This window comes from Perissodus microlepis, chromosome 7 (assembly GCF_051167445.1).
Source record: "Perissodus microlepis isolate ML-2025 ecotype Zambia chromosome 7, ASM5116744v1, whole genome shotgun sequence".
NCBI lineage: Eukaryota > Metazoa > Chordata > Actinopteri > Cichliformes > Cichlidae > Perissodus > Perissodus microlepis.
In genome coordinates, this window is record NC_140467.1 from 5620697 (window position 1) to 5641606 (window position 20910).

General features: G+C 38.8%; 2 protein-coding genes across 4 annotated transcripts in view; both read left to right on the top strand.

Moving 5' to 3' along the window:
* The first annotated feature begins 3 nt into the window (after window positions 1-3).
* On the top strand, window positions 4-11684 carry lrrc56 (leucine rich repeat containing 56). The gene is made up of 13 exons (XM_084932977.1): window positions 4-1924; window positions 2119-2291; window positions 2724-2811; window positions 4579-4639; window positions 6635-6731; window positions 7073-7270; window positions 8456-8630; window positions 8742-8930; window positions 9131-9198; window positions 9788-9930; window positions 10201-10406; window positions 10559-10847; window positions 11025-11684. The coding sequence occupies exons 2-13, from the start codon at window positions 2127-2129 to the stop codon at window positions 11188-11190; spliced, it is 1845 nt and encodes a 614-aa protein (XP_084789103.1). The 5' UTR covers window positions 4-1924; window positions 2119-2126; the 3' UTR covers window positions 11191-11684.
* Window positions 11685-19050: 7366 nt separating this feature from the next.
* Window positions 19051-20910, top strand: part of rassf7a (Ras association domain family member 7a) — a 43913-nt gene continuing 42053 nt past the window's right edge. The window contains exons 1-2 of one of the 3 annotated variants that reach the window (XM_084932990.1): window positions 19103-19153; window positions 20110-20231. The gene's annotated coding sequence lies outside the window, so the exon portion shown is untranslated. Of the gene's footprint in view, window positions 19154-20109; window positions 20232-20910 lie in introns of all 3 variants that reach the window. The other 2 variants (XM_084932989.1, XM_084932991.1) reach the window with 2 other exon arrangements.

Genomic DNA, 20910 nt, shown 5'->3' on the forward strand with positions numbered 1-20910 from the left:
AGTGCCCACGCCCAGCTCTATCAAACATAGATCCGCCCCGGTTACCAAGCATGTTACCGTGGCGTTCTTGTGCTGTCGGATTTTTGGCAACTCCACTGTGAAGGCCACTGGACCTACACATTTAAACGCTAAATCCGAGTATTTATAGAGGCACGTAAATCTGAATTCATGCAAAAACCTGAAAGTCATGAATGCCAAGTTAATTCGTTTGACAAACAGGAACGCTGTCTTTTTTTTAAAATTACTATTATCCATCTCTACCCAGCATAACCTTTCGCCACTCTGAAAAGTAAGTGCCACCCAAACAGATGACTAGCAGTGTTTTGGTTGAGAATATCCAAAGTTTAAAAACGAATAAACTAAATCACCAAAACTTCCCAGACATTATGATTTTTTTTCTATGTGATGACTCAAGGTTGGGAACCGGTGATAGTTATAAAGGTAATGTCGAAATTATGTGGTAGGGGAGAGCAGGCGTGATTGTAACACTTTTTGTTTCAGTAGTTACAACTCAGTAGGATGTAATTTTGAAACAAAATACCGTTATTGGTCCACTCCAAGTAATAATGTTTCTAACCTCTTCATATTCAATTTCACAGATTAATTATTCAGGATTGTTGATTTTTTTTAACTGTATGTTTTTTTTTTCATATTTTTCTGTTCCAGGTGCTGGGATTTTTTTTATTCCATGCAAGTGCAACAGTTGGCCACTCATTGTGGTTTTATGCTTGTGCTCTGATCCTTTCTGTAATTTTTTTCCCCCTCCTGATCCAGACTTTCTTAATTTTTTAAGCAATAGTTCTGACGGTTTCAACAATTTTCTTTGGACACTGACTGATTTTTTTTGTACTCATTTTGTAGCCCAGTCCATGTGCTTGACCAAGGCTGAGGACTTGTTGTAGACATAACCCAAATGCTTTTGAGGAATATTTTTTTTGTTCAACCACTCACTAACACTGACTGTATGAATCATTCAAGTATAAGAAATGTACCTCACTCGAGGCATGAATCAGCGTTGTGTCTAAACATAATTTAAATTGGTATTTTAGGCTCTTTGCTACTAGCATCATTTTCTTCAGTTGTATGTATGAGAAATGTCAAAGATAACACATGTTTAACGCAGTTTTTGATGTTTCCCAAAGAACTGTTTGCTGAAAACTTGGAAAATCGTTAATACTGTGCAGTGTGCCCCTAAAAAAATCTGGGCAATCTGGGCCAGTGGAGGATGTGACAGGCATAAAATGATTTACAGCTAATCAACAGAAAGAAAGACCCGACACAGGACCTAAGAGATGTATCTTGTCCTTCAGTTGATCAATCTACTGTTTGCTGAATCTTCATCAGAAATGTTCTCAGTGGCTGTCATGAAGGGAAAAAGGGGGAAAAAAGGTTGGAGTATGCCAAATTACACAAGAACTGGGCTGAAAATCAATGGAAACAGATCTTATGTTGAGATGAAACGACTTATTATTATTATTATGAATGTAGAAAGGTTCTGTTAGATTTTGATCCACTAAATCGTCTGATTGGGAACAGCTTCATTTTTCAGCATTCTGATGATCCCAAACAGACTGCTAGTGCACACAAAAATTATTTAAATAAAAAAGAAAGGCACAAGAAAACGTTATCAGTCCTGGATTGATCTCATCAATATCGACAGGATATTATCCAGTAACTACTGGATAATAGATTAGATGAGTGCCAACCATAAGAAATATCGGAGTGTACTACATATCCCAGGGAGCCACGGGTCTAACTGGGCCGCTGAATGGAATCCATTCAGCGGCTCTGGGGTCAGTTTGTGCCGTATCCAGGAAGTCGTCTGTGGTTGCCAAGGAAACTTTTGCTTGCGAGCCCTCAGTTGTAGGTTTGAATGTAAATGTATAGACTATCTAGTGACACAGACGGGAAAATTCTGCAAAAGGTGATGTATATTCTTATTATAGATATAATATTATATTTCCGTATACACCAGCATGTAGCTAGGGTACATGCTGCTTTATTTAGCGCTACTTAGAATATCTGGCTGTAGAGAAGGTACTGCTCACTGTTTCCCTTTTGTTTCACAAGCCTTTTTGGTGTTTTCAATTTAACTTTATGATTGTTTATTTTATACAGCGTGAGGCATGAGTTACTGTCATGGGTCTGTGCCCCACGGGGTCAGGTCTGGTACAGCACGGGTCCTGGTGACTGAGCTGAGTGGTTCAGGCTCCATCAACCCAACTCCTGCAAGTAAACCCTGTGAGGACTCTGAAACACCAGTGGAATTTTATCTCTCCCCGGAGAAGTTGGTGGGTACCTTTAAATACAGTTAGTATTTATCACCGTTATAAACCTCTTATCATGTTGTTTATACGAATATAATATACTATATATGTAATATACTAGTGAAAGCATTTAGTCAGTTTAGCATAATTCTAAATTGACAATAGCAAATGTTAGCATCTGGATAACATCTACCATATACATCTTGCCTGTATTATAATGCCTATTTTACTGAAATAATTCCGTTAGTGTTGTCTCTTATACTAATTAAAATCCTCTTTGATTTTTGCTTAAAAAGATTATGTTTGAAACTGAAATTGGGCAAAAAAAATTCTTCAAAGATTTTACATCAAGTCAAAGTCATGTTTGTTAATCGTAGCTACAGAATGATACAGACTACATAAAGTAAAGAGACAGTGCCCTTCTGCCCAGGTCAGCTTCTTATTCTCCTCCTACAGAAATTGCTGTGTGGCACACAAGACCTCTCTAATGTGACCTCACTGGAGATCTGTGTAGACACTCAAGAAAACACACTTGGTAACTTTGGTAAGACATATAACATGTCACTGATTAAATACAGTACTGTGCACTGTGCAAGTCTTGAGGCACCCTTCATTCGGTTATATTTTGCAAGAAATATGGGAAATAGGTGCAGTGATTCACTGAAGTATGTGCAAATATACACAAATATACACCATAATCAGCGTTTGTAATAATCTAACAAGATTTGGTCTACCAAAGTCAGTATTTAGCATGACCACTTTTATTCTTCAACACAGTCTCAACTCTCTTACGCAAGCTTTCTTGTAATTTCTTTAAGTAGTCTTCAGGGTTCTAGAAGGACATTTCAAAGCTCTTCTTGGGAGTTTGGCTGCCTTTTGTTCTGTTCTCAGTCAACACGATCCCACACTGCTTAGGTAATGTTGAAGTCCGTGTTCTGGAGAGGCCATGGCATGTTTTTCTATCCAGGTATGCTTTTACAGCAGTGGCAGCATGTTTGGGATCATTAGCATACTTAAACATGAAGTCGTTGCAAATACAACACTTTCCAGATTGTGATCAAAATTGGACCATATTGGTCTATCACTGGCTTAAATGCAGCTCCAAACCATGACACTGTGTTTTACAGATGTCTGTAGACATTCACTGTTCTACCTCTCTCTTGACCTTCTCCATACATATTGATGATGACTTGAACCAAAAATGTCCAATTTGTATTTATCACTCCATAAGATCTGTTGCCACTAATTTTTTAGTCCAGTTTTTTGTGTATTTTTGCTGGATTTTTTTTTCTAATTTCTTAAATACATGACTTGTTGATACTGTTCCTCTGCTGTAGTTATTTTGCGGCTGTCAAACTGTGTTATCTTTTGTAGACTCGACTAAACAAATGAATTGTTACTGTGACAGGCAGCTTGTAAAAAAGTCCCTAAATATAGAATTTAAAATTGGTTCTTTTCTAAATTGTCTGTTGTGTAAGTTGTGTGCAGACACAAAACCAGTTCACCTCTTGAGTTAGGTACCTTTTTTAGTTGTTGAATGATTCATAGGTCAGTGTTAAGTAGTTTAACTAAGAAAATGATCAAGTACAAAGACTGTACTGAAAATAAGTAAAAAAGCAGCCAGTGTCCCAAGAAAAACTTCAGAAAGCCTAGAGACCTGTTGTTCAAGAATAATTAAATACAACAAAGTCTGGTTCCTTGAAGACAAAATACAAACAAATGAGGAATGGCTCAAGACTTTTGCACAGTACTGCAGCTGAATATGTAAAACAGTAAAACAATAGGTGTCTGTTTGTATGTGTACTTATTAGAACTCACTGTTAGTCAGCATCAGTGGTGTTATTGTTTTCTTTGTGTAGCCAAGGCTACAAAAAATACAGTAACGTTTATCTCATTTAAGTTCAGTTAAACTAACGAGCAATGAGAAACTGTTAACACAATTTACAGTAATGATTCATAACAGATACTTGTAATAATCACAACACAGAACGAGCAGACAGTCATAAATTTCCAGACCTGATTACCTCACAGGTGTGCCAGCCATCATTAGATAATGGTAGTGGGATATATTTATTATGACTGAGCTTTGTCCTCAGAAAAAATCCTAGATTGTGTAAGGCATGACAAACACTGTCTGTACATGTATGAGTCATGTTTTACCTGCCACTTCAGGGACGCTTTCTTTTCCTTAAATGATGCTGAACATCTGATTAGCAAATAAATCAGGTGATAAGAACGAAACCATGTTAAAATGACACCAGTGTTACATGAAAATGAGAAAAATAGTTTTGTTTAACTAATTTTCTTGCAGGTGTCTACTTGCCTGGATTAGTGCAGCTAAAAATGAACAACAGCAGGATCCTGTCAGTAAGGTAAGTAAGACAAAAATACCATCTTTTTGTTTACTTCAAAGTTTGTATTCCTGAGAAACAAATTTACAAAGTATCATAAATAATAGATTTCCAAGATGACACTGACGCATGCTTCTGGTCATTTTTATCTTATTTTATACATGTTTCCAAAATAGGAAAACCCACATATTTCTTTGAAGAGAAATAAATCTAAGTTAACCCAGAACAGAAAAAAAACCCATAGTTTAGTGAATGCTGTCATGGTTTACTCTGGTCTTGCTTTGTGTCATTACAGGAAGTCAAAAGTTATGAGCTTACCCAAAGAAGTATAGTATGGCTATAGTGACAAGGTTTTGAAATAGGGACTTCCAATATTTATGTGTGGAAGATGCTTGTTGCAACTTGTAAACCAGACACCATAGAGGTGAGACCTGTGTACAGGTTTAGAGATACACAGAGAACAGGTTAAACCACCTTTCTCACAATAGGATACAGAGGGGTTCAGGTACTATCAGATTTCAAAATCATGCATTTGATCCTCAGAAAGAGACAGGGAATATCTAAAGTCTTTCCTAGCTTGTCCAGTGATCATAGCTACAGCTGTTTCATCAAAAGTATATTGAAGAAAAGCTACAAATTGTTGTCACAGTAAGTGAGATGGAGAGAATATTTTTTACCATTACTGTGCAAAAGTCTTGACCCATCTCTCATTACTTTATATTTTGCTTCTCACGAGACAGATTTTCTTGAATGTGGTCTATTTAAATATAAAGTCTTGAAAAGGTTTCATTTAGACATTGGCAGTTTTTCACTCATTTTCAGTCCATCGCTTACACCTAACCATTTTCAGAGGAATTTTTTTTGTTTGTTAAACAAGTTAACATAGAAATATGAAATATGTATTATTCGAGCATAAAAAATGCACCCAACTGAAGGGATGAACGTGAATGTTGTGCACATAACAGAAAGTTTAGCGAAGGAAGAATTTTTGTATCTGTAGGCACTCTGTTAGTAGCAGTCTGTCACAAAAAACATAATCCGTTCCCAGTTCTGTAGTTGTATCTATGAACAGATAATAAAAGATACCAAAAGATAACACAAGCAATAAAGTAATATATTTGAACCACCAATGTGATTCCCAAAGAGCTGTTAGCTGAAAACGTGGCATATCTAAGCATGGTGGGCAGTGTGTCTTTATTTAAAATAAGGAAATTGGACAATGACACAAGTGTTACATGAAAATGAGAAAAATTGTTTTGTTTATCTAATTATCTAATAATCAATATTTATGGAGGAGGACAGGAGAGATGTACAAGAGTTAGTGTCTACAGCCATCTGTAGAACACTGTGGAGGGCTCTGTCATGGTTTGGAGCTGCATTTCAGCCAGTGGTGTTGGAAATCTCCCCAACACTGAAAGTGTTACGATCACAGAAAAGTACCATCTACCTTGCAATGCCATCTGAAAATTGCTGGATTGACAACAGCTTCATGTTTCAACACGCCAGCGATCCCCAACACACTGCCAATGCAATAACTGCAACACTGTCAGTCATGGATTGGCCTCCCCAGGTATAACAGACTGTATTTATGTTCATTTCAATAAATCCCTGCACCTAATTTAAAATTTTCCTATCAGAATATAATAAAATGAAGAGTACTCTGAGACTTTTGCACAGAACTGTACACAGAGAAAGATAGTGAACTGTCTGCTCCACCCCGAGAGCACCAGAGCAGAGCAGAGTCAGCCAGACATGCACTGGCTCTGATAGCATTTCCTGCTTTGGGTTGTGGGAGTTGTAGTGGAGTCGGTGTTGTAGTGTAAGGTACACTGACTGAAACTATTGTGGAAAGGTTCAGGCAGGGAGGAAAGCGGGAGACAGTGAACAGGACATAATTTTCACGAAGAGAAAGGAGCCGCAAGCTTCAGTAGCCAAGAAAGTATCCTTTTTTTAGCCATGATTATGTAACTCTCTTTCCTGCCTCTAAATCAAGTTTGTGTTATTTTGTCTCCCTAGAGACTTGGGAACCACCATCTCCCAACTGCAGGTGCTATGGATGTCTCGGTGCTGCCTACGAGACCTAGATGGGATTACTACTTTCTGTGCTGTTACGGTAGACTTTATAGGTTACAGGTGGCTTTGTAGGAACTATTCAGGAGCTTGGTAGCTTCTTTCTTTTCTCTTTTTGCAAAAGTTAAAAAATGTGTGTACGGAACAAAATTCATTTCCACGTTTTTGCGGCAAATACTGAACGTGCCTAGGTAGTAACATATGATTCAAGTAATTGAACTTACGCTGTTTAAAACGTCCAACTGTCTGTGACATGGGACGATACCACAGTGTGACTTGGGTCCAACATGTTTTTTTTCTTTAGTGCATTTTCCTTCTGCTGGTTCAGTTCATTAATTACACATTTTCTACCACTTAACACTTATTTCCTGTCCTTCTTCTCAGGAGCTGTACTTGTCCTATAACAACGTGTCAGACCTGAGTCAGGTTGGCATGCTAGAGAACCTGCAGCTGTTAGATCTGGAAGGGAATGACGTGGATGATTTAGTCCAGGTTCAGTATCTCAGTTTATGTAGCAAACTGCAGAGACTTACCCTGGAGGGAAACCCTGTCTGTTTACGCCCAAACCCTACATCAACTCAGGTATGAGTATTATGCGATGTGTTTGTCCTTTGTTGTTCAGACTTTAAGCGGATGCTCCTATTGCGATTAACATACCCAGTACATCTTGAAGCAACCGCTACAGAGTGGTGCAATGCTCAGAGTGGCAGTCTGGCAAAAGATAAAACGAAACCAAGAATGGTTGCAGCTGAATAGAGCTTGAGCAAGGAGCTGGGCAGAGTTCCTGAAAAGGAAGTGTTGTATTCATTTGATGTTGTAAATGCCAACTTGCAAATGCAACTTGTGGTTCTAATCGTTCAACAGTCTCGCCTGTGCTGGCTGTCAGCCCTGAAGACAGATAATCTCTAACATGTAATCAGTTTGTGCTGAGACATGAGAGCATGTGTGCGATCGCAACTCTCTGTATGTGGGTCCTTAACTCAACAGAAACACTCTGCTAGAGCAGGAGACATCAAAATACTCAAAAATAAGTAGACATAACATACTGTTGAAATAGTATGTATGTAAACATCAATGCTTTATTTTTATGTTAAGGTGCATTTTTTGGTTTCTGTGACAAAGCCTTAAACAGCTTATCATGGACCAAGTCAGTGAAACTGATTGTAGCTGGGTACACGGCTGAAGCTGCAATGAGCTGAGTTTTTTGGGCCACTGTGAATGTGTTTATTTACACCCACCAGCAGAGCATTAATTAAGAAACTAGGGCAATGAGGAGAGATGCTGAGCTGAATATGCATTAGGCCCGTGCTTTGTAACGACTGAGGGGGTTCTTGGGTTTACTCCCTTGCCAAGTGATCACTCTTCTTGCGCTCTGTCTTTCTCTCACTTCCTCTTATTTAAAACTCATTCTCCTCCTCTTTTCTCTCATTTTCTTGCTTTTGTTTACAGGCCTCTCACACTCTCCTTTTCATTTTCTGCATCTGTGTGGTTTGGTGAAACCAAAGAGAGGCCAGCGATTCACTGGCCTCTCTCTCGCTCTCTGCTCTCTTCCAGATGATAAAAGTCTAGAATTTATAGTGCAAGGCTTTACAAACGCTAGTTGTTACGAGCTGGGATCAGCTTATGCTGTCTGGCACCCCCTATTTAAAAATACCACGTATTATTAAAAATGTCACTGTTGCAAAAAAAAATAATTTAAATGTGATCTTGAATCTCGTCGTACACTTTAGCTCTGTCATTTTCTCTTGTTTCGTTCCTCCTGCCCAGATGGCAGACTACAGTTACCGGGCAGCGGTGACGGAGCTGGTCCCTCAGCTGCGTTACCTTGATGATGCAAAGGTGGAGGAGGACAGGCTTAGCTGCTGTACCACCATGGGAGAAGACTGGGACATTCTCAGAAACTCCATTAGAGATTCTAACTCCTCTTATCCTGCTGGTGATGGTGTGTGTGTGTGTGTGTGTGTGTGTGTGTGTGTGTACTGTTTTAAATCCATCAACATGGTCCAGATATTCAGATGACGATTTAACAAACACCTCACTTTTGTCTTTGTAGAGGAGACAACCGACAGTGTACCTCCTTACAGCCGACCCAGTTCAGCCACATGCCCTTCTCCCAGCTTCTCCGGTGTCTGGGTCATGTCAGCGATCAGGCCTGGAGTTCTCTCCCCTTCTGGATCCAGACCTGGTTCTGCAGACTCAGATCTGGCAGTAGTGGAAGCTGAAACCAGCAATCTGACTCACAGTTAGGCACTCCTGTGGTTGATCTCATTAGTCTTAGTGCCATTTCCATTTTATTTTGATTAGCATTACTCTGTGCAGGTGAACTGTTGGAGCAGTAAAAACAATCTTTGCTCAACAGTGCCACCAAGAGGACTTAATTGTGCCATGAAATAATGACAGTTTCAATCACTGATGCCTGTTTTACTCTGTCAATTTTTGAAGGAGCAGGTAACATCATCTTCTGTGGGAACCCAGTCCAGGCTATTCGAGCAAAGCGACAAAAGTTAAGGGTAAGTAGCAACAAAGTCCTGCAATGCAGTGGAGAAAATTATTTGATCTCACTTAATAAATTATGAGATGAATCCATACACCACACGCTGTGATCCATATACATGAGTTATTTCTGTCTCGCTGTTCCCCATAAAACAGAGTCTTCATTGTCCACTAAGAGGAACAGCAAGCTTTATGAGCTTTGACAGGCCATTATGAATGCCTGGCACCAGCAGCTCGTCTCTTTAATGTCATGTCAGTATAAAAAGAATCAGCTAATTATTATCAGGCAGACAAACAACCTGAGAGGACAAGCATAGTGAGGGGTGATGGAGATGTGAGAAGGGTTGTGTCAGAAGAAGTTGACAGACGGGGCTATCACTGTCACCACCCTCTGATCTGTTATAACTGGCATAAATACACCCCACCACTGTCACTCTGCATCTTATTTATACCTTTCTGTCTCATTCAATCTGCCCTTGCTGTGTTTGTTGTTCCTCACTGTTCTTGCTATCCATAATTAATATGCTCTTAGGCCTCTATTACTTTAAGTTTCCTACCATCATCTATTACCACTCATGCTTGTTGTGCCTCTCTACTGTCTGATAGACAGCACCCACCAGGTCTACTTTCACCCCCCGAGACATTCCCATTCACGTACCAGAACACACATATGACCTCGAGGAGCCTGATCTGACAGAACGTGCTGATGTCTTTGCAGAGCTCAGAGCTTGGAGGGAACAGCATAGCAGGTATTACATGCTGAATTACTTTTTTAAAAACACATACATGTAAAAAATAATAAAAGCTACATTTTAATCTATATCTTGCCATTACTGACCATGCAATAGATTAATTGCATATTAAAACAGTTGTCCATTTGAATACCATCAGAGGGCTGTGGAGGATTTCACAAATACAAAGCCTCTTCACAGCCGGTTAAAATTGCAGAAGCTGTCGATGTGGCTATGTCTGAAGACTTGTATGCACATGAAACTAAATATCATCATTCTTTGTTTCAGACGTCTTGAGGCCATAGCGAAAGACAGACTGCCACAAATCTTGTCCATTCAGCACTCTGATGATGAAGAAGCCTGTTGTGATGAGGAAGAAGATGGCTGTGGTGCTATGAGGAGTGACAGCAGTAATGAAGAACATGAAGAGGAGAAAAAGTGTGACAACCAAGATGCAGCCTCACTAGATTTCTCTTTCCAGTCTCTTTCCCCAGGTGAGAACTTTGTGAAGTTATTTATAACTTCACAAATTATAAATAAGGCTGTACAGAATAAAAGCAGTAATTGTAATGTCTGATCTTTTTGTAATGTAAGGAGAATAATAACTGAATTATTTCAATTATTCTTATTGTTTGTTTATTTTTAGATCTGCTTCCCAGAAAAAACTGGGATATGGCTCGACTGTCGCTGGCCCCCAAAACCGCAGTGTCCCCTTCTCCTCCTCCTGATTTGAAACTGCAAGGGATCCGTGCACGGAGGCTTCACCTTAGCCGGGCCAGACCACAATATTTACCTGAATTCAGCAGCGCCTTTGAAATATGTAGGACTTCAGGAGATACAGACCTGCAAATGAGTGTGCCTCCAATGACTCTGCCTGCACCCATACCGCACCCACCTCCAACAGCTGCCCCAAGTGAAAGGCTGAAGCATTCACGGTATGTCATTATTAAAAAGTATCTTTATATTTAAATAGTCACATTTGAAACAACACATTTTGTTGTAAAATGTTCAGTTGAGTTTTGTAAATCAGTGACATCACCATATTATAGTTAAATTGTGATCTCAACTTGGTCAGTGGAATGTGGACATTAAAAAAGATCTCTGTCTTTTAGTGTGAAGATGGACTCTGGTGAGCAGCCAGGCCAGAAGTGTGAGATATCCAAAATCCTCAAGAGACCAGCAATAACTCGCCCTCACACAGCCAGGGCAGCTTTACAGAAACATCACCAGCACCACATACACCAGTCTTGCAGAGGGAGCTCACAGCCAGACTGTTGACTGTCCCCTGTCAGTATGACTGCTCTTAACTGCTCCATTAAATGGGGTCTTTCCCCTTTTCCAACTCATCACTCAGCCATATATTGATTTGTCATAGTTTACACCATCGTTTCTTTTTCTCTGTTTTTTAAGAACTGAAGATACAGTTGTTGTTCACTAGTTCAACGGCATCCAGTGCTCACGAAGCTCACAGCGCAAACAGTAGTTGGGTATTTTCCTTTACTGAGACAAAACCTCTCACACCACAGAACTGCTCTTAAATAGACTAAAATATCGAAGAGACCCTAAGTGCACATCTCAGGATGCTCTATAGAATTTTTACAAATGCAGCCCTGTGCTGTTTTAGCTGGAAAGATGTAAAATGTGAACTTCCACAAAGACTACCTGCAGTGATGGTAAAGTTCCTGATGTTCAATGTGTAATAGTCTCATATTGTCACTTGAGGGCACTGTGTGTAAATATTAAATCAGAAAATGAATCCATTGCTTCAACCACGCTGAGCAAGCAATCCTTCAAACCTACCACCTTGACATGTGACATTCATTATTTTTTTTGTCTGTTTGACTACACTTAAGGCTGGGGTTACCTCAAAGTGCATGCTATAGTATTTGCCATATAAATGTACAACATACAAGCATATTTCATATTTTACTGATACAGCAATGCCGTAATAGAATGAAAAAAAAATCAAGTCCATGTAGAGTTTATATGTTTTAACTATGATATAACCTTTGTTTTCCAAGTGCTATGGAGAATTACCCATCGCCTGCACTGTGACGGTCAATCTCAGACTCATTTGTTCTGAGAAACAACTGGAACTAACAACACTGCATTTGTGGAAATGAGGGCCAGAGTGGCAGCCTAATTCCTTAGTGGTTCTTAAGAGCAAATTATGCCGGGACAAGTTTGTTTTGAAGCCGTCACAATAATTATAACATGGAACTTCATTTCAAGGAAACCCCGACAACCAGCACAGTGATGTCTCCAAACTTGCCCCGTGTTTTGTACGAACACCTGACATAAGCACACACACACACAGCAGGACACACAGGTTAGAACGCACGTCCCATATTTGTGTCTGTCGTGCGTCACTTATGTCCACAGAAACAGGATGTAAATAAATGACTCAAAGTACAAAAAAAGAACAACAGGATAGTATTGCTAATACTTCTGACCACAGTGCTGGATTAAGAGATGTACATGCTCTTAAAGTAGGAATTTATGTATGTTTGAACATGTAATTGCCTACAGCCATCCAGCTGTTATGTAACACGTTAGTTCTTTTCTTATTTTCTAGCAGCACTTTCCATCAGGCAGCCACCCCATCTTTTCACATAACTGCTTTGTCTATAGGATTGTTTAATTTTCTCACTCCCTGTCAGGCTTTTGTAGCCACACTCCCATCCCTCTGGTCTCTCTGTATTACATCTCAGGATGCAGGTAGAGGAGAATGGAATGAAATGCAATGCCTTTTATGGTGGGAAAGTGGGATGGTGTCCACCTAGAATAGAATAGAATTAGAATTCAACTTTATTGTCATTGCACATGCACAGGTACAGGGCAACGAAATGCAGTTTGCATCCATCCAGAAGTGCTTTAGTGATATAGATATATTACAATATATATTAACAATAATATAGATGTGTAAGTATATTACAGAAATGGGTCTATTATGATATGTTGTAATGTACACGGTATGAAGTATGTTGTGAATATTCTATAACTATAAGTATGTACAGGCTGTAGTGAGTACAAGCTATGTACAGGCTATGAACAGGATATAAATATGAAATAAAAAAACTATACAGAAATCTGAGATATACAGTTATACAGAAATGTGAACTATGCAAGTTATAAACAGTTGTAGGATTAAAAATTATCGTATGTACAGAATGATTATTTACACAGAACTATACAGTAGTGCAGTTAAGATAAGTGAGATATGTGGATAATTTCTACAGAGGCTATATAAAGTGCTAGTGGTTGTGAGTGGTGGTTCAGTCCATGTTATTATTGTGTGTTTGAGGGTACGGTTGTCCATTGTGTGTGTGTGTAGGTGGTTGTGGTGTGTGTATGTCCAGTCCATGAGTTTAGTGTGGGTCAGATGTCAGGAGGCAGAGTTCAGGAGTCTGACAGCTGTGGGGAAGAAGCTGTTCCGGTACCTGGTGGTCTTAGTCCGGAGGCTCCTGTAGCGCCTCCCAGAGGGCAGGAGGGTGAAGAGTCCATGTGATGGGTGACTGGGGTCTTTGATGATTTTCCCAGCCCTTTTCAGACACCGCTTCCTGTAGATGTCTTTTATGGCAGGAAGTGGTGCTCCGGCGATGCGCTATCTTCACTCACTCAGTTATTACCAAAATGTTGTCAGAAACCATAAAGGTGTGTTTCTATCTAATGTTTAGGGGTGGTAAACACTGTGGAAAAAAACCCAACAAGAAAATAATTAAATAATTTTGAAGTTCATTTTTTATGTGAAAGTAAAAAGAATAATCCAAAACCTATTTTATTCACAACAGAACATTGATAAATATCCAATGTTTAAACTGAAACATTTTATGATGTCACATTTCAACAAAGTTGGAACAGGCCTTGCTGACTGCTGTATAGCAGCCTTCCTTTTTTAAAACAACAATCTGCAAATGTCTGTAGACTGAGGAGACCCGTTACTAGATTTTTAGATGAGGAGAGTTTTTTTTTCCTATATAGAATTCTTGCTGCTCAACACTTTTGGATAGGCGGGCCAGGTTCAGCACCCCGACTCTTCTACTACAAAGCCATGCTGTTGTAAGATTATGTAGCAAGACAGTTAGTAGCATTGCCCTGCTGAAATATGCAAGGCCATCCCTAGAACTTAAGATGCCATCTGGTTGGGAACATATAGTTCTTTAAAGCCTGGATATATCTTTCAGCATTTATGGTGTCATTGCAAATGTGCAAGCTACCAATTCCACAGACACCCATGCACCCCCATAACATCAAAGATACAGGCTTTTGAACTGAGCAAATTGGGTTGTACATGTACTAAAAACAACAGATTTATTTGCCCTTAACGTCAAAAGACATGGTGCTTTTCTAAATTTAAAACCCCCCTCTATCTTTAGAGTTGCATCAGATATAGTACCAATGTACAAAGAAAACTGAATCATAAACTTGTTAATTATAAAAATGTATAAGATTATTCAGAAAGTTCTAAAAGAGAATCAAGTAGACTTCAAGAAAAATGCTCCTGTCTGCCGCTAATACACCCACACAATAGACTTTACACATACAGTATTTGTCAACAGTGAAGTGGAGCAGCACATATACTGTATGTCAGCACATGCCATGAATACTTATAATAATAAGTTCCAGATGTGGTGAATAGGACCCAGGTACTTTAGGTTGTAGTTACATTCTTCAGAATACTATCAAAGCCGCACCTTCTTGCTGTAATTGCTGTAAAAAAATGTCCAAATAAATTAACGGAAAATTGATAGTGAAAATGAGGTATTATGATAATATCATCGTGTTTTGACTTGAGACGAGTCACTTTTTCTATCAGGCGTTGGAACTGGAAATACCTACATGAGTTCAGACAGGTCTGGGAGACGCCATTTGTACAGTACCACACGATTCTGCCGCGAGGAACATTCCTTTGTAAGATATTTAGGTTTCATAACTCATTTTCCACTGACACCTTTACAACCAAATGCAGACGTGCTGTCCATAATGGCAAACAAAAGGCATGAACACAATAATTATTCCTTTACATTTGCAGGTGTTTAATTTGAATTTAATTTGATCTGTATGGTAAAAATATATTCTATTCAATTCAGGTTTACAACAACAGTAACCTCAAAGTACTTTATACTGTAATTCAATTCAATTCAGTTTTATTTATACAGTGCCAAATCACAACAACAGTCACTTCAAGGTGCTTTATATTGTAAGGTAGACCCTACAATAATACATATAGAGAAAAACCCAAAAATCAAATGACCCCCTATGAGCAAGCACTTTGGCGACAGTGGGAGAGAAAAACTCCCTTTTAACAGGAAGAAACCTCTGGCAGAACCAGGCTCAGGGAGGGGCGGGGCCATCTGTTGCGACCGGTTGGGGTGAGAGAAGGAAGACAGGATAGAAGACATACTGTGGAAGAGAGACAGAGATTAATAACAAGTATGATTCAATGCAGAGAGGTCTATTAACACATAGTAAGTGAAAAAGATGACTGAAAAGGAAAAACTCAATGCATCATGGGAGTCCCCCAACAGCCTATGCCTATTGCAGCATAACTAAGGGAGAATTCAGGGTCACCTGATTCAGCCCTAACTATATGCTTTAGCAAAAAGGAAAGTTTTAAGCCTAATCTTAAAAGTAGAGATAGTGTCTGTCTCCTGAATCCAAACTGGGAGCTGGTTCCATAGAAGAGAGGCCTGAAAACTGAAGGCTCTGCCTCCCATTCTACTTTTAAATACTCTAGGAACAACAAGTCAGCCTGCAGTGCGAGAGCGAAGTGCTCTAATAGGGTGATATGGTACTATAAGGTCGTTAAGATAAGATGGGGCCTGATTATTTAAGACCTTGTATGTGAGGAGCAGGATTTTGAATTCAATTCTGGATTTAACAAGAAGCCAATGAAGGGAAGCCAATACAGGAGAAATATTCTCTCTCTTTCTAGTCCCTGTCAGGACTCTTGCTGCAGCATTTTGGATTAACTGAAGGCTTTTCAGGGAATTTTTAAGACATCCTGATAATAATGAATTACAGTAGTCCAGCCTGGAAGTAATAAATGCATGAACTAGTTTTTCAGCGTCACTCTGAGACAGGATATTTCTAACTTTAGAGATGTTGTGCAAATGGAAGAAAGCAGTCTTACATATTTGTTTAATATGTGCATTGAAGGACATATCCTGGTCAAAAATGACTCCAAGGTTCCTCACAGTGTTACTGGAGGCCAAGGTAATGCCATCCAGAGTAAGAATCTGGTTAGATATCATAGTTCTAAGATAAAGTATTGGAAAAACCCCAAACAATCAAGTGCCCCCTGATGAGCAAGCACTTTGTGACAATGGGAAGGGAAACTCCCGTTTAACAGGAAGAAACCTCTGGCAGAACCAGGCTCAGGGAGGGGCAGCCATCTGACAGGACCGGTTGGGGGTGAAAGGAAAGAGAAAAGAAGAAAGAGAAGACAAAAGAAAACAGAGCATAGGAAGACGGGACCAAACACACTAAGGGAGAGAGAAGATAAAATTATAATGACATGTTGCAGAGGTATATAAACACATGGAGAAGAAGTGCTCTGTGCATCACATGAAGTCCCGCAGCAATCTGAGCCAATATCAGCATATCTAAGGGATGGTTCAAGGGCACCTGATCCTGTCCTGACTAAGCTTTATGAAAAAGGAAAGTTTTAGGTCTAATTTTAAAAGTAAAGACACCTGTCTCCCAAATCCAATAGGGAGCTGACTCCACTGGAGAGGGTCCTGGTAGCTAAAGGCTCTGCCTCCCAATTTAGAATCTCTAGAAACTACAAGCAAGCCTGCATTCTGATGGAATGTTGGCATAATATGATAGTATGAGGGCCTGAAGCATTTGTATGTGACGAGAAATTCTGGATTTACGGAGGAACCACTGAAGAGTGGTTAGGAGAAAGTCACGTTATGTATGAGAGAAAGTCACATTACGTAAAGCTGCTGAAACGTGATTTCTTTGTCATCGCCTTTTTGCAATATAAAACGTAAGATAATATAGACTAAAAACTGCAGCTTCACACTGCACGGAGAGGATATATCAGGAATGATGACCTAAGGCACTGCTTTGAGTCACTGTTTTGCAATCTTAAATTGGCATACTGGAGCTACATAGCACTTACCACTCATTGTGTTTCAATGCCGTGTGTTCAGAAACTTTGAGCAGAGGCAACAAGGATTACCTGATGTGCAAGAGAGAGTCTTAAACAGACCGATATTCATTATTGGTTTTATTTATTTTTTTGCTCAAACTGATGTGAATGAAACACTTAGGCTAACATTCACAGACCTAGATTTTGTCTTTATTTTGAAACAATAATTATTAATAACTGTAACAGCAGTTATAATGTTAACTGTTACAATTAATAACAATTTGGCAAAAAATCTATATACTCAGTAATACTCAGTAATATTGTTGTTCTACATGTTCTTGAACCAACAAATACATTCTTTTAATTAAATGAATAACAATCTTATGTAAGATCAGTCATGGGTAACAGTCAATATTCATGCATTACATAGATACTGAAGAGATTGTGATGTAACACAATCAGTTTAGTCAGAAAAATATCTATTAATAGTGCCAGCTTCCTCCTGTCAGATCAAATCAGATTTGTTTGAGGAGGAGAGAGGTGATTTTCAACTTCAAAATCATTAAAACTGCTGTTACTTACAATCCATTAAATGATCTAACAGTCTGAAGGACAAATGCTTTTCTGCTACATCCATCACGCTGTTTGTTGTGACTACCTAAAGCTATGTGTTGACACAGGTTAACTAGCTTTTTATCATAATAAACAATGAGCCAATCCTAAAAGGCTTATTAGTGTTTGCTGCTGCCATGGAGACACAGCTCCAGGTTGTTCCTCCAAAAGTGGCGGTTAATCATTTGCCATTAGTCATTTCTATAAAAATGTGTATAAGTATGCATGGACGCACAGGGCATAGCCTGGGGTGGCACTGGCCCCACTTGTTGATGCCTTATCATATCAGTGCAACCATGGGTATCAATTAAAAAGAATGATAGGAAAGTGATAGCTCCCGCTTTCCTCTGGAAAACATTTTTATCCCCTTTCACTTGCCTTATTTTGAACTGGTATTTTACACTGGTATTTTTAAATTATACCTTATCACTGTTGTTCCCAGATTTTGTTTTTCACAAATAAACATGTGTACTGTTGCTTTGTGATACAGGCTATCAATGCTTCATTTCACAAACACAAAGAGCTGTTCAAGGACGGCGTGGTGCATATACCTGTTTTTTTTTTTTTTTAGAAAAGGTGTCGCATTGCAATTTTGCATTAATGTGAGTGGACTAAAGGAGTCAGTTTATATACAAGCATGTATATAAACAAATACAGATACATATAGGGGAAGAAGAAAAAAAGAAAAGAGCGACGGTAACATTAAACAAAGACATTACAAGCATTACAAATTAATGTTTTTATCATTTATGTATGTGTAATTTGGCAAGGAGTAAAGTCAAGTAGATGAGGTAAAAAGCTTTTGAGTCCTTCTCGCTAAAGTCAGTACACCATATAAGATTTTTTTATTTGTAGAAAAGTACAAAGTCTGACAAGATTTTGTTAGAAATAAAATAAACAATGTCTTTCCATGAAAGCTGTGCGTAAGTACAAGACCAAAATAAATGGGAGCAAGTCTTTTTTCACAGGGTAAAACCTATGAATTAATTTGAAAGAGACCGCCTTCATTTTGTTTGTCATAAACAAACAAAAAAAGTGTGAGAAAGACCAAATTCTTCCCAAATTCCCTAACAAAATGACTCCAGTAAGAGATGACAGGAGGAACAGACGTCAGATCACACCTTTGTGTGCGGTGAAGCAATTGTTAGGTGAGGTGTAAGGTGAATTGTTACTTCCTTACCTCGGAGCCATATTGCTTTGGGGCACAGGAGATCTTTGCTCATTAATATTATTATAACTCACTTATTTTTTAATGCAGATGTTCACGAGTTTTTGTTTATTTTGTTTATTTCCAATATAATTTTCGCTTCTGGGGAGGTACAACTCCCCAGAAGCATTGCATTTCACGTTATTTCATTTTATTTTTTCACAAGCTTGTCGTTAAGACCTTTAATTTGAAAGGGCGAACCGGAAGTCGTGTAGTTTGCCTTTACCGGACTGGAGCGCGGACTTTTGCCCACAGTGAGCAGCTGGAAGATGAGATGAAGCACTCGACTGTCCGCTGAATTGAAAACGCCTGCTAACTCACTTGTAAGTTGTTTTCATTTCATTTCATTTCGTTTCTTTTTCTTTTTTAAATCTTTGTTTATATCAAGATAAAGTTGAACGGAAATGTTTTTTAAGACTGGTGGTAATGCAACAAGTGCTGGAAACTGAGCTCAGAGCACCTGCAGTATGGTGACAGGCTAACGATAAACTGGGATACAAAATTTACCTACCCACTTTGTGGTGTTAATGGTCCACTTATGTTGATGGGAGCAGCTCCTGTGTAGGTTTAGTTGGATTGTTGCTATGTTAATATATTTTTATGTAAATAGATCAACTGAAGCTTTACAAATAATCGCTTAAATGATGTTTATACAGTACACTGAAGTTACTGGCAATGAGAAGAAATGTTATCATTTCACAAAGCTCCACGATGCTCATTGACTGCATATAGAAGATGGACGTAGCTCTCAGGTCTCAAAAATGAAGCCAATGCTAATGTGAAGTAAACATTCATTCCTTTGATTGGCCAGTAGGGGGCACTTCTCTGGTTGCCAGAAGACAGTTGAAGCGGTATAGAAGTCCATAGGAAAATGACCCTCTGCTTCCTTGCACAGTCACCTTAATGAAAACTTTCCTAACAACACTATGCACTCAGTAACTAGTTTCAAATTATGCTGAATATGCAATTATGTTATAGAACGATTTGGGAAGTAGTCACAACCTCTAATTTATTTTCCTGAACAACAAACTTTTCCAACATTATTTTTGCCTGCCAGAACATGATTTTTCATCTTTCCAGGTCTCAAAATACTGATTCATGTTTGTTAGCATCAACGTTATATAACAATATTTCAAGGAAATTTGTAATGTGTATATACATTTTTTTTGTCAGCATAGAAAATTAATGCTGAAAAACGTTTTATTGAGTGCAGCCTAAAGGAAGCAGAATTTAGTAGTGCAAAAAAAATGATGGGCATTTTTATGTCCTTCTTTTTCAGTGAGTTACTGCCAGAGCACCAACCACTCCACCCACCAAACGGGTAACAGAATTCAAGCTGTCAATTTATTCAAGGCCGCCCAACAATATAGGGCAATAGCAGTGACACCGCAGAAGTCAAGTGTAAGCACAAAAGTAGCCTATGTAGTGATTTCCTGTGAAATTTTAAATAAAAGTATAAATAACTGAATAACACTTTAACAACAGCAATAAGTGAAGTAACTTAACCCTGTAACTTTTAAGGAGACGCTCAGTATTCACACATACTCAAATGGAACTTGAAAAATATTTTCAGCATGCGATGTTGTAACCTTAGTTGAGCTTTTTCACCAGTTCTTTAAAGCTGTGCTTTTCCACTGCGTAACCATGTCAGCAATTTCCATGTTTGCTCTTCCTGTCAAAAGGAGTGCAACTAGCAAGTGCTTCAGCAATGCTCGGTTGAGTCATTTGTTTACTTTTGGGCCACACATTACCAGCTGCTCTCCTTGTAGCCTGGTTGGTTGTTTTGGTTGGTTGTTGGTTGTTTATTGGTGGTTGGTGAAGTAGTTCTCTTTTTGCGATAACGTCACTGGAGGTTGACGTGCAGCTCTTGCTATCATACATGTCAGATGACAATGACTGGAATCATTAGGGACGGTATGATATGGCATGAGTGTCTATGTAGACTAAACATTTTTGATGGAGGTGCTGGCCATTGGTACACCTGACACGTTGACATATTTTCACACATCATTTGTATTATTTTTAAAATCTAAATACGTTACGTCAACACCGATCTGTAGTTGTCAGCCATTTTTTATTG